This window comes from Coloeus monedula (assembly GCF_965178545.1).
Source record: "Coloeus monedula genome assembly, chromosome: 3".
NCBI lineage: Eukaryota > Metazoa > Chordata > Aves > Passeriformes > Corvidae > Coloeus > Coloeus monedula.
In genome coordinates, this window is record NC_138783.1 from 109,263,292 (window position 1) to 109,278,059 (window position 14,768).

At 36.5% G+C, this 14,768-nt stretch overlaps 1 protein-coding gene across 5 annotated transcripts in view; it reads right to left on the reverse strand.

Annotated features, from left to right (window-relative positions):
- Positions 1 to 14,768, reverse strand: part of DMD (dystrophin) — a 999,626-nt gene that overhangs the window by 189,607 nt on the left and 795,251 nt on the right. For all 5 annotated transcript variants that reach the window (XM_082277447.1, XM_082277448.1, XM_082277450.1 and 2 more), the window contains 2 exons: positions 8,116 to 8,288; positions 4,517 to 4,673 (listed from right to left, as the gene is read on the reverse strand). In XM_082277447.1, the coding sequence (XP_082133573.1) occupies positions 4,517 to 4,673; positions 8,116 to 8,288 (330 nt within the window). The remainder of the gene's footprint in view (positions 1 to 4,516; positions 4,674 to 8,115; positions 8,289 to 14,768) is intronic.

Below are 14,768 nucleotides of genomic sequence, written 5' to 3' on the forward strand. Positions count from 1 at the left end.
AGATATTGATGCCTTTTCCTGGTCTTAAAATCAAGAGGCATACATGGTTAGAAGGGGAAAAGGGATTTTACCTTGGTATTTATTTTTAAGGATCCTTAGGTGTACACGTCCAGGTCATATGCATCGAGATGTACCCCACCGAGTCTTTCCCCGTGTCTCTGTGTCTCTCCTCATCCCCCCCAACATTGGGTATAACATTATAGGTTTTACTAATTAGCATATCTATCAAAGATTCCCCAGTGAGAGGCTCAAGTGAGCCCCCCCTCCCCAAGGAACCTTCCCCTGGATGGTTCTATCTTGGTTTACAGAATGTGTTCTGGAGAGGACCTTGGGGTCTGGGGCACACTGATCCCTAGCTACAAAGCTTCTAAAATGTTTAGTCTCTCAGCTTGACAAACAAGTCCAAGAATGTAGGCAAAAAGCACCAGGAATACAGAAGTTGTAAAAAGGTATAACAGGGGTATAAAAGAAAAGGCAAAAATCTTCATGGCATCAATATCAGCTGTGCCCCTATAACTGGTTAGTGTCTTGAAGCAGGAACTGTACTCCTCCTTAGGTAGTGATGCTACAGATCTCATGTGAAAGGGTTTCCACGGAAGCATTAATAGGTACCTCCTATGTTCCTAAATGCTATTTATGCTGTTAATAAAATCAATACACAGCAAATGAGGCAACTCTTAAAAGAATGAAAGACATAGCAGGCTATCTGCATGATGCCTGAGTTACTTAAATTAGATTAACAGTAACATGCACACAGTTGGTAATTCAATTTCACTAAAGTAATACTGTGATACTTAGTAAAACAAGGAAAAAACTAAGATAATTAAACAATGTTTTGAAGAACAGGAGTATTTTTTATCATTGACTAACACCACCACCACTCCTCCCCACACATTCTAAGACTTTGGAATAGAGACAATTTCTTCAGACGCCAAAAATTGACAAATTGACCTACTATATATATAAGTTCAAACAAATAGCAGTTATGTGGTTGTGTTTGGGATACATTCCAAATTGCCTTGTCTAAAAAGCACCTCACATTTATACCACAACAAAGATTTTAACTGCGTGGATACCCTGTTCTTAGTTGAGTTCAAGCTCTCCTCTGGCATAAATTCAAGCATTTAAAATTTTCATCTGAATCCTACTCTTAAAATTTTTAAAGCAAATCTTGGCAACTAGGAGCACTCAAGTGGTAAGAACTGACTTCTTTTCATCTCTTTTATGAATCTCTGTGGTATTCCAGATGGTCTTCTAAATGATAGAGAGGTTAAATATGTTTACTCTTCTTTAAATTTTATCTTTAAGGGAAAAAAATAAAATCAGCTTGCAACACTTCTTTAAAAAAAGGATTCAGGCATAAAACCATGTCGGCATTCATCTTGCTATTTCTCAATTGAATCAGTTAAACTGCATATAAATAGTGTTCCCCTGATGAGGTTTATTCACTTCTCCAATGAAGAACTTACCTGGGTTCAGTTCTGGCATTACCTGACAAAGACAATCCTTCAGAGAAGGAAAAATACTGTACTTATGAAGAAAGACCAAAACTGGAAGTTTTAGTCATTTAAAAGATTGGTCAGATCTGGTAGATGGTTTTCTTGTTTACTGAAGACTAATTTCCAGAAGTGACATTCAGGAGAACAAAATGAACAGTCAGCAGATTCTTTTTCTCAAGATCAACACACAACTACTGTTTAGTGTCGCATCCAACACTCTGAGAGATAAGCTCTGCTCTTAAGCAAAGGCCCAAACCTCTTGAAAACAGCTTTCCAGTTTTGGGCTCCAGTTTCAAGCTGGATAATTGTACACTTGTGAAAACATTTGAAAACATTTTTCTTATGTTCAGAAATGAGCTAAGCTGTTCATTGAGATACAGCCTTTGCATACCTGCTTCTGTAAAAGAAACTTTCAGAGTAACAAAATCCATAATGTCCAGGGGAAAAAAAAACTCCAACCAACCAACCAACCAACCAACCAACCAACCAACCAACCAACCACCAAGTAGAAAACCTCCACGTTGCAAACATAGATTTTGTCAACAGCAACCTGAAGTTGACTTCCATGTTGACTGTTTCTCCCTCCTCTGTCAGAGATATTTGAAGATCAGACAGGGCAAATTTCAAGTATCCTGTTTTGTTCTTTTTTCCACAGGGAATCAGCATACCTACAGCTAAAAAGACCTCACTTCTGAAGTGCTACAGAAGGGGAAAAGGAAAAAGACATGTTTCTAAAAAGAACTAAAACATTCTAGCTTTGGTACTAAACAGGATGACCAAAGCTCTGTGTTACGTATCTGCAAGGGGCACAGAAGTTAAAAAAGAGAAGTGACATCTATTTTATGAAGTCATTTTGCCCCTACTCATGGTATCTTACTTTTATGCAATAATTCTCATCCCTAAAAGTCTAAATACTTCATTTGATTGGTTAGTGACAGAGAGATCACTTAGTTCATCACTGAAGACTTGCCACCTTTATGATGAATTCTGGGAAACTCTTAAACCACTTATAGAGCGATATACAATACTAAAATATTATGAGAAGTAATTTACTTAGATTAAAAAATATATTTCTTCTGTCTAGGAGAAGAATAATGTTTTCAAAGACTCAAATATTATTTAGATGGAAAAAGTTTTGTTGTAACTATTCTATAAAAATCCCTCTCTAACTCTTGTTTCGGCTCAAGAGTTGTCTTTGGAGAGAGTTTGAGTTAATGTCATGCTGAGTTAAAGCAACATCTATATTGCTTCTTTCATCCTGATATTCTGGATGGGCTTTAAAACTACTTTATGGAAGTTGCTACTTTATGTCTAGAACAGACCTCAGGCCTCTCTTAACTTTCATGGCTATATATAACACATCTTAACTTTCTTAGGTGAAAGGTGAAAAAAGGAATGGTGCTGCCCCATAAAGTCATGGATGTTTTCACCTTACTGTCTCTGTAATAGTGCTTCAAGTCCCACATAAAATTTTGTGAGAAAGACACATCCTACATATCACCTCTCCAGAGGGAAGACCTAGGAAATGTGACAAAGATGCCCCTTGCAGAAAAGCATTATATTATCTTAGAAAAATTTGGCACTGAGAGAAGAGATATTTTTTGTTCATCTTTCTCTTTTGCTTTCTCAATCATTCGGTGAAGATAGGTCCTTGACAAACTGCATTGACACTACTTCTCATCAGTTTGTTACAGTATCTGAATGCCTGTGTGCCTATGGAAAAATAGTGTGCCTGGCTGAATACAGGGCTTCCTGATTTTTCACAAACTCAGGGCTCCAAACAACTTCAAGCAGCAAGATATGTCATGTTCACTTTCCAAATCTGATGTCACTATCTGTTCTCAAATGTGTCCTTCCCATGAGGAAGGGCAATATATACAGCTACTTGATGAACGGAAAAAGCACTGATCCTATTTTGTTTTATGGCACCATTTCACATTTCTTCATTAAGCAACAAAATCAGAGATTTAGGAACTTCAGAAACAATACCTTCTGTGGCAAGTTTCACAATTTTTACATATATGCAGCACAATGCTTTGAGAGGATAATCACTGGATTTGAAATATTCGCATGGAATCAAGCTGTCAGACTGATAATTTAAATTCTTCAATAAAAATTACATTTGCTTGAAATAACTTTTTAGATAGCACACTGAAGCATAATCAGACACCAAACAGGAAGTAAAACCCTCCCAATAATGCCATTATTTTAACTAATGACATGTGGATGAAGGAGAGGAGAGCTTGAATGTATATTGTACTATAGAGGTACTAGAACTGTGATTTCGCATTCAGACCTGAATAGATCTCAATGGCATTGAAACTAAAGAGTGTTTAGGTGAAAGCAGACATTGGGTTAGCATCAGACTGGTGTGAATTGACTGAACACAGGATACATACTTTGAGCATACCCTCACCAAAGAAAGAAATCGGTATGAATCTTCGTATGAAGAATTATTCAGGAGTGTCATTCTCAGGGTTGTTCATTTGATGGGCTTAAAAAAACCCCATTTCTTGTACAGATGTTCAATGTAGGTCCCCTTTTAATACAAATCTTAGTCAAGAATGGTCCCCCATATGATGGTCTGCTATGAACTTTGTATTAGAATTCCCTGATGAAATCAGTATGAACCACAGACAGTTATCACAATAATTTCATGGTGCAGAGTTGTGCAATAGAGCTGATATCAGCTACTCTTTTCACAAATGTCCCCAAAATTCACACCAGGGTTTCAAAAAGTATACAGGAAGTTGGAATGCCTGCTGTAGAAAAAAAGTCAGAACTACTTATTTAATCCTCAAAAATTACTAGGTTGGTAATTGTTCTATGAAATCTGCCTGTCTGTGATAGGCCTCTGAAGGTCATGGTCATTAACAGTTCCTTCTCCAAAACGCTGATTTTCTCTGCTGAGTTTGAAAGCCATAGCTGGAATTCCTTCCAACAAGGACTGTGTCATGCAGCACTAACCTGCCAAGAAAAAAGGAATGACCAAAATATAATTTAAAAGGCCTCCATACCCGATGAATATCATTCTGTTTCTGCACAGTGGGAAGATCTCCACCAATGGGTGCTTGCTGTTTTAATTCATCCTCCTTCAACTGCAGCCATGCCAAAAGTTCCTGAAGAGAGAGATGTAATCGCTTCCACTGGTCAGTACTGGCTTCCAAATGGGATCTGAAAGCATGTGTTAAATATAAGACAGATTCAGTCACAGTAAAAGTAAAAACCAAAATGTACAAGCTTATTTACTGAGAAAGATCCTAGTGTTTCATTAACATAGTGATTTTTTAATAGCTTCAGTAGTTTTGAATTAGATTCTGGCAACACAGATCTAAATTTGGTTCCACACTCCTGCCTTTTTCTCACATATCCTGATTTTTGTTTTTGATTGGTTGGGGTTTTTATAGTTTTTTAGTTTTCCTCTTCAGCAGTGTGTAATGCCTGTGCTGAGTTGTCGGTCTCACTAGAAATGCACAAATGTTATGCAGGACTAGCATGAAAAATGTAGTCATTACTTAGGATTACTAGGACATTATTTAACTAAAATATAGATAGTAGTTTTCCAACTCAGTGAAGAGCAAGCATTGCTCCAAACCATGACACAAACCATTCAACTCACACAAGAGTCATTCTCTTAATTTTTTAAAATAAGAGAAGCAATGCCATTCTTTAAAAAAAAAAAGTCATGAGGAAATTGTTAAAGCCAACAGAATCCTCATACACTATCTAGCCAAATGCCTGTGCCCTTTAAACACAGGTGTGAATGAAATTATTTGAAACACTAGGAAAATTAAAAGACAAAATAGCACTTTATGCAAAAAAGTTCTCCATCATAAGGACATTTTCTAAATATTTCCTCTGTATATGCATAAATGTAGTTTTTTTGGGATCAAGTATTGAGCTTCTAAATTTCAGCAACTGTTTTCTGTAACTGGACTAATAAAATCTTCAATTTCCTCTACCATAGATAAAGCACACTAAAATTTTGTCTCTCTAGACTTATGAATATGCTATTTTTAAATTTCTGTTTTGAAAAAAATCCTAATTCACCTCCAGATATTGTAAGAAATCTTCTTAGTAACTCAAACCAAAGGACTATTACATAAGAGTAAAGTGAAAAAATGTATTGGGAAATAAAGAAATTTTTTCTTTTATTTCATACATTTCTGTTTAAGTTCTAGTTTTGTTCATATAACATTTATCTTATTCTACAGTGATTGCACATAAAATCATTCTCTTCTGACAGTACGAATTCTATACCTTATATAGAATGGTCTATAAAGAAATGTGAAAAATATGGAGCCATCAGACCTTACTACTTAGTTTGGATATGGAAATGAAGAATTGATGAAGACAGGGACAGTTGCATTTCTCTGAAACGCTCTATGAATACTGTCTTCTTTCCAATCTCTTACATCAGGTAATTAAAGTGGCAAGAAAAGAGAAAGGAAAGGGACAGATCAGCCACAAGCTGACAGAAAGCTCAGCTGCTCTCAAAGTATGAGAGCTGATGGAAAATTTTCTCTTTTTTCAAACTTGAATGCTACATTTGAGGGACACACATAGACCAGGCCTTCTGATCTCTGCTCTCACAGGGCATCTGGGAGCTGGGGTAAAACTGCTTCACAGTAGGGGGAGGCCAGTCCTGCAGGCAGTGAAGGCTAGAGAAGCCCATGGATCCTAGACAATTTAGACCACACATTATGAAGAAATTATTTATTGTGAGAGTGATGAGGCACTGGAACAGATTGTCCAGAGAAGTTGTGGATGCCCCATCCCTGGAAGTGTTCAAGACCAGGCTGGATGTAGCTTTGAGCAATTGGATTTAGTTGAATGTGTCCCTGTCCATGGCAGGGGGGTTGGCATTGGAAGATCTTTAAGGTCCCTTCCAACCCAAGCCCTTCTATTTATAAGAAAGTGTTTATTAGGATAAACTGTGCTGACATATCAGAATGAAAGAAAGGAAATAATGAAAATTAACCTGGCTTCGCTTAATATCTAATATATTATCTAATATCTAATATAATAGCATATATTTTATCTAACACATTTAGAAAAGAATGCCCACTCAAATTGATCCATGGCATGGGTCTTCTGTTTCAGCAGACTAAAACTAACACTAAATAAAGAGACTTCTGGGACTGATGCCTGGAGAACATTTCATATGTTTTCTCTAATCCCTCTTTTGTGTAAGCATTGCTAGTTATGATGAAATCCATTCCATCCTGTGCTATGGGTAGAAAGAACGCCAAACAGGCAGACTGGGAAGAGCCTCTTCATTTAGTCTGGTGGCCAGCAACACTTAAACTGAATGTCTGAGTATTTAAGAATTGTTTCTTATTCTAATCAATAAGTTGTTGAATACCTTAAGCCTTTTATTGGAAGCAAAGATTTTAGAGAGGAGGTTTGTTGCTTTGAGTGCGTAATGTAGGAAGTCACTGTGATATAACTGGGGTTTACTGCTTCAGACTCAATTAATGACAGAAATACATTAAACTGCAAAAAAAGGAAGACAGAAAGTCGCATATGTTTAATTACTGATATTTGGACAACTGACTATTTATTTTTAACTCAAAAAACACTGTATTTGAGCAAGTTAATGGGTAAAATGAATGCAAAGAAAAAAAAAAAATCAGATACCTTGAAGGGTTTTATCCCTCTTCCTTTGCTACTCAGAAGAAAAGAAAAAAAGAGGACTATGTGTCTTTTTCCTTAGTTACTAATATCTCTTCAATATCACAGCCTTCATTTATTTTTAATGATTGATGATATGAAGATGTTTTTTGTCATTACACAGCCTGACCTCCCTCAGGACCTGAGCTGAAAAAAGCTAATATTTCATACATTACTTTGGAAAACACTTCTGTCTTTTGCTGCCCTCTGAACTACCACCAACACACGGCAAGTGAGAAAATGAAAAAATGACCAAGACTGAGTGCAACTGAGCTGGGTTGCCTATCTTAAAAGTCCTGTTTCTGAAGAAAAGCTTCCCAGACAATTTCTTTTGAAATGAAATCTTCAGTCCATTGAAGCCTGAATGACCACTTGATAATTTGTGATGTTACCATTTATTACATTTTTCCTTGCAAGCAAAAGTGTTTCCTCTCATGATACTACCCATGGATTTCTTTTACCCCTAGGTTTTGTTTAGCAATTCTGTCCACTCTCCTGACAACAGTTAAACCTTAAATATTTTGTCTTCTCATTTGTAAAGATATTTTTAGTTTTGCACTGGAAATAGCAGCCTTTAAAATAAAGCTTATCATAAATATTGGTTATTTAATCACTTTCTTTCATGACTCACTGATAAGTCATACCCAGTACTAGAAAAAGCACACATTTAGAGGGGATACAGTTACTGTTTAAACATGGTAATCTTTCTTTCTGTAATTAAAAAACTTCATCATATGCCTCAAATCCTAATCCTCTACTATCATTTTCACACCAAAAAACCGAATCATTCTTACAAAGTTAAGACAGCATTCAAAGTAGCACAAATAATTTCAAAATAGACAAAAAAGGTGCTAACAGAACAAAATTAAACCCTTTTACTTGCAAATTGCAGCATTGCATCTAATACACCAGTGGTAGGCTTTTGCTTAGGTTAAGGTCCTACCTAATATTTAGAGATTTCTTCCTAAGTTCACTCCATCTGAGGTTCATGTTATCCAGACGTCTCTGCAGCAGGGTTGCATCCTCAGAGCCTTCCAGGGACCTCAGGATTTTCTGTCCATTTTCATCCAGGTTGTGAAAGATGTCAGTGTGAGCATCAATTTCTGCCTGTAGCTCCTATGGAAGGAATAGAAAACAATATATCTGATTTCTTAAAAAAAAAAATCACAGAAACCATGATTTTTCAAAAGAGTGGAAAAATTCTCAGTGCAACAGAGAGCACAGGTTTTGATTACTCTTTTTACAGCAATATCATGTCCTGTATACACAGCCACATTTCCCTTTCACATGAAGGCCATTAGCATTGAATTCGACCTTTTTTCCATATGAAGCATACTGAACAAAATTTAGAAAGCTAAAGGTGTAGCCTTTGACAGGCAACAAAGCAAGGACAAGATATATTTACTGTGCTGATGAGGGAAAAACAAGGAAACACAAAATCCTCAGGATCTCAGGTAAATCTGACCTTCACATGATACGTCTTCCTGTGCAACATTTTCAGTTTGAGCTGGGGACTGCAACACCGGTCCTGCTGCATGACAATTCCAAGAAATCCAGCGTCTGCAGCAGCCGGGCTTGAAAATGCCAAGTTCACTTACATTCTGTTGACAGACGCATTTTGGAGCACAGGCCTCAGCAGTCAATAGCAATAAACAACCACTTTGTGCTATATCAAAACACTGGTTGGGGCCATGGCTGTAGGAGGGCCTGAGAATAGCAAGGACCTAGAATATGCAACTGGCAGCTCATGTTGAACAGCCAACTTTTCTTATCGCCTCGTAACTGCAGGCCAGCTCTAAATTTTGAATTCAGTTTTTCCCCCTCATTTTTAGCACGGCTGTTTCTGCCAAAAGAACATTCTTTAGAGAGCTGCCTGGTACTAGCATTCCTGCCTGCCCACTCACTCAATGCAGCCTTTGTACGCTGGCTGCCCTTCCCCAAGACGTTTGCATACTGCAGCTCCACAAGGTCAGATTCAGTTGCAGAGAACAGTGGTTGAATCAAGGTCATTAAATAGAAGAAAAATAATAATAATAATAATTTCAACACGTACATGAATGAGCACACATGTACTTTATATGCAGCCACATTCGCACAAACGTACTTTTACTTTCAAACAAAGAAGCACACAAAGACACAAAGAAATAATGAATAGTGAATAAAGCTCTACATTTTCTCCTGGGATGCTGGGGCACTAAGATTTCTGGTGGTGGTTTCTTGCTGCCTGAAATGGGAGTGCTAGGGTTGAAGTGGGGAAGAGGAAGTGATTTATGGCCTTTGAGAACAAGACCCAGTACTAACTGAGCATCACAGATAGTCCCCAATGGAAATTTTTGGCAATTTTCATCAGGAGAATGACTTTGAAGGAGGGGAGCACACAATCTGTCTGCTTGGTGTGTTCTTAATTGAATTGGTTTTATTTGATATTTTAAGTGCAATGTTAGCTGCACTGAATCATGAATAGATTGTCCTTGCTCACCTACTGCTCTTCCAAGTGTCCTTAACTGGATACCTATTGCTTTCACAGCAACAACTAGCATAATATTTGGGGAAATTTTAAGCTGGGCTAGCAGTGTCTTTGATACAGTGTAAGAATCCTTCTCCAACTATTTTACTTATCTATCGTCATTCAAGCAGTAAAGTACTTAGGAATGAGTTTGATGTACATCAGAGTTAACTCTGCAGAATGCAACTTTATTATAAACATTGTGTTTACTTATTGTTGTTCAGGAAATTTATATTTTTAAAAATTGCATTATTAAGGTACATAAAAATGTACAATATTCCAGGAATGAATGTCCTTACTTGAAAAGTGGTATTTTATTTCAAGTCTGAATGTTGCTAGCTCCAGTTTCCAGCTGTGATACTTTATTTTTGTTTGCTTGAATGAAGAATACTCTATAACCAAATTTCTTTCCTTCCATGTATGCATTTGGAGGTATTATTTCAACTAGGTTAAGTTTAACAATACTGATGTAAACAGCTGAAACAATGCATAAGGAAGGATAAAGTTCACAGCAAAAAAGATAACTGTTAATGTCTGTATAGTTCTAAGGTCCTTCTACATTTAATAAACAATAAATCTATTATTGGATGAAAAATTTATATGCACTACCTGTTGCACAAAGTTCTTAGTTTTCAGGGTAGTGATGGAAACACCAAACTTACAAACTTGCTCCTTTTCCTTGGCAATAACATGTGCCATGAAACATGTTGAGTAACTATTCACAGTAGGAAGCTGTCAAATCTATGCCCTCTTGGTGTTTTACCACACATATAAAATTTAAGCAAAAAACCTTTCCACATTTTTCTTGTGTTTAGAAAATGTGTCTCATAGTCTACATATTTTATGTTTTTCTCCTGACACATACATAATTCTGGAAATGAAAGCAAGCCACATCCTTTTTTATTTCAGAATACTACATACTATCACAACACATCTGGACAGTTAAGTGGGCAATGAACATGAAAAGTGAAATATTCTCATCAAAAGCTTAATATTCTAGACTGAGTTTTCCTTATTCCAAATTACTTGTGTAATACTGCACTTCTTCTAATGCTCCCTAAAGTAGTTTATTGCAGCTATGCAGAAAGCCTACACTGACAAAGAAGCAAGACAACAATAAAGATATTTGCTCCATTTAGGTTGGTGCATGTCAGAACCTTTCTTTGTGACACTTACACATCCCAAGAGAAGCACAGAGCATATAAGAAAAAGATCTATACACCTTTTATTTGTTTTCTGAAATAAATAAATCCATGTTTTAAAAACACAATATGAACTAGATTCTTTTTCTTGACAACAATAAAGCAGGAAGAGCTATTTAATCTCAAAAACTGCTAAAATATTTGCAAAAGTATGCTACCATTGATGTCATACCATGAAGCATAGCATATAGACTAAATAAATATTATTTATTGCACTTTCATATTTTCCAATGTGTTCAAACACATGAAAAGACTACAGAGGATAAAAAAATCCATCCCGGTATAATTCTACTGAGTTACACTTGGAGTGTACGCTGCATTTTTGCTGTAGTTTTTATTACTGAGACTGTGCTGAAAAAAGATTGGCTATCTGTTCTTAAAAAGAACAGAGACCAAAAAATGAAAAGCATCTTCTTGATCACAAGTTACTGCTTAGAGTGAGCTGAACTATCTGGAGAGAACTGCAAATCCATTAGGTGCTGAGTGAAGTCCTCCTTTATTAAGATGAACTATACAGTTAGATGACAAAAGGCACCATGATATTTGTCTGTGGAAACTTAGAGGTTAGAGGTTTCTGCACATTTAAAAATGTGTATTTACATTATTTTATTACATGGAATAAGTGTGCAACTAATACAGAGAACTAGAGTAATAAAGAGATGAAATGCATTTTGTCTTGAGGAAAACTTGTTGGACAAAACAGGGTGAGGAAATTTGCTCTGGCTGTTCCACTTTTGTCCTGAGCCCTTGAAACCACCATGCATAATTTCAGAGAAGTACACTAACGTGGTAATTGAGCACACCCAATGCTTGCAAAAAGCTAGAGGATGGATATATTTCTCACTTGCTCAATTCAGTTGTTTCCCCTTGGAATTACTGCTCCCATTCTCCCTGGAAGTACAGATCCTCACTGCCCTAATTCCTTTGGTAGGAAGAAGAAATTCACCTGTGGCTCCCCAGGTTTTACTTTACACAAAGCCCTGCTAAGTGCAGCTGAGTTGTCGCTGTGAAATCCAATGCACTCAAAGTTCTGCCAGCTTCCACACAGCACAGCTAATCCCATAAGAATTCAATACGGTTTGAGATATCTTAGCAGAAATAATTAATCAGTGTCCATATCCTTCGTATCCCACATGCAATGCATAGACATAACATATAAAGGACACGACACATGTCAAAATTTGCTATTATTTTGGCAATACATCAGAGACGGATTGGTAGTCTGGAAGTAAAGTGAAGTCCTAGAAAGAAGGAATCAGTTATATTTCTTGGACTATAGATGAGTCATACTAAAACATGGAAATCAATGCAGCATGGCTGATGAAACATTTATCTTTTATACAAGGTAGAAAAAATTAATTATGCAATAATTTAAAGAAACAAAAGGACCCTAATTCTCCTCTATTTGCAACTCTGTAAGCACATCTTAGCAGTTTAGCAATTGGATTTCAAATTAATCATCCCACTTGATTTCATTTAATTACATCTAAACTCCTCTAAATTTCTGATTCTGCCTAAAGCACCAACTCTGTGTGAGGGTTCAGAGAGTTCAGAGAGTTTGAGACATTTTTTCAGCGCCCTGGCACACTCCAGCAGCACACTTTGGAGGCACAGAAATCCACGCACGTGGCACTGCTCTCAGGATCACAGCTTATTCTCCTGCCTGCAGGCAGAGGAATAGTTTTCTGAGTGTTACAGTTATGGAGATGTTGAATTATGGGCTACAGCACAGCAAGTCAAATGCATTTTAAGCACCTGAGTGATAGATTCAGTGCAAGGTGCACTTGATCTATTTCTTTTGCTTCTGGCAAAAGAAAGCCAGTTTGCACTAGGCTTTATGGCAGCCTCTCCTTGTGAGCTGGTTGTTACCATCAAAGCATTTGAACAGAAAGAAATGTATACTTTTTTGAAAGAAAACATTTGTATCTGAAGATACCGTGATTTAGATTAATGATGGGACAAACTAGTGAAGTATTTCTGCTGGTTTGCAAGGCATTTCTGGTCCCATGGGAGTTCTCTCTTTTAAATGTCATAGTTCTTTTAAGAACTGGTTGTTGGATTTGGGTTTCTCTTTTTTTTTTTTTTTTTTTTTTTATGCTCCCCATTCCTCCATCAAGCTTTTAAGTAATTTTCTCTCCCAGTCCATAAGCAAAACTTTTATTGAGTCTTAGAATGAGACCATTCACTGAACAATTTACATAATGATAGAAACTTCTCAAATGAGATTTAAAATATAATTAAAGGGCAGACTTACTGAGTTAAAAGCATTGTTGTGAAATGACTATACATCATCATGCCAAGAAGCCTCCTATTCAGCTAGCCTATGGCATGACCCCAATTCCAGTCTGGTATGATTACATCTCTGAGTTTCATGCTAATGACTTGATTAAAAAGAACGATAAAAAGGTCTTTTCTATTGTAAAGATAAGCTTATGAATATAATTAAGGCATTTCTGGTTTCACAACACATTTTTCAAGATAAAAAGGGTAAGAGCTAGTCCTCTAAGAGAGAATCAAGTGCTGATGAATGGAAGCCAAAACTGTAACTTTGCCCTACAGAAAACAATCTGTGTGAGTTGCATCTATCATTGTTATGGTTTAAAATTCTAAAAGTCCCAGATAAAGATATGACCAAGCTTCATATTCGAATGCTATTTTCATCTAACAGAAGATAAAAAAAGCTTTCATTAGCAAGTTGGGCTGTTTTCAGAAAATATTATTTTTATAAAGGCAAAAGAGCCTTCCATTGAGGTTATATTCAGATTGCAAGAGACTACATGGTGCAGCCAAGGATGCAGCAATCTCTTGCTGACAGTAACTGCAAATGCAGTGTGGGCTTCTGGATTTTATTTACATTTACAAGGCTGCCTCAGCTTCAGAATAGTAACCCTTTAAGAGCACTAACACAATCATTTGAATATATACTTGTCTCTAGTGTGCAGATATTTATTCATAGAACTGACTTTTTGCCCAAAGCACAAGGTGCTTTATTTCTCCCTTGATTGTAGGGAAATAACCAATTTTTTGAGACCTCTAGCAATTAATTTGTATTCCATTTTTTAGCTAATTCCATGTGTTTGGGAGGGATTTATGGATTTCTTGTACATGTTTTTTGAAGAATGAGAAAAACCCTGTGTTTATTTACATGTATTGAAAATATGAATAAGTAGATAAAATAAAGAAACCAATGTTTAAAGAAACAAATCTTCCTGCATTTATGGTTTCATTTAGGATTTGATCCTTGTCTAGAGAAATATATTCTATTCTGATAATAGTAACTTCAATGGAAATTATTATTTTCACTGTTTGCTTACTTGATATTATATCTAGGATGGAAACCCTAAATAGAAAGAAACATCATGTTAGTCTGAGGTTACACTAATGCAGAAAATTCCTTGTAGCCACAGCAATGAAGAACTTTTACTGTATGGTGTAAAATATAAATATGTATTTTACTAACATAGCCTGTACTCTCTTTCAGACAAGCCAATCCAACAAAGCAAACAAAGCACGTTTTTCAAGTAGGAGTTGCAAGTGTTCTGTGTGTCAGAAAATCAGCCACCTCTACTGAGATGTCTAAGAATGGCCTTAGCTATCTGCCTTTGAAAACTCTGTATTTGAGGGTTGAGTGAGTAGGAGGGAAAAAGCATAAATGTGCATAGAATCATGCACACAATTTTCTGAAAGCAAAACCATAAGGCCCATTACAAACTAGCAGAGTTTTCTAGATTGTAGAAGGTAGTCTGCTCCCACCAAATATGCACCTCCCGACCCCTGTACTTCAATGAATGTCTGATCGATTCCACCTGCACATGCTGTCACCACACTCACTCTGTCAATCTTTTGGCAACCTCTCTGCAGCAAAATAATTATGCTGCTACCTTCAGT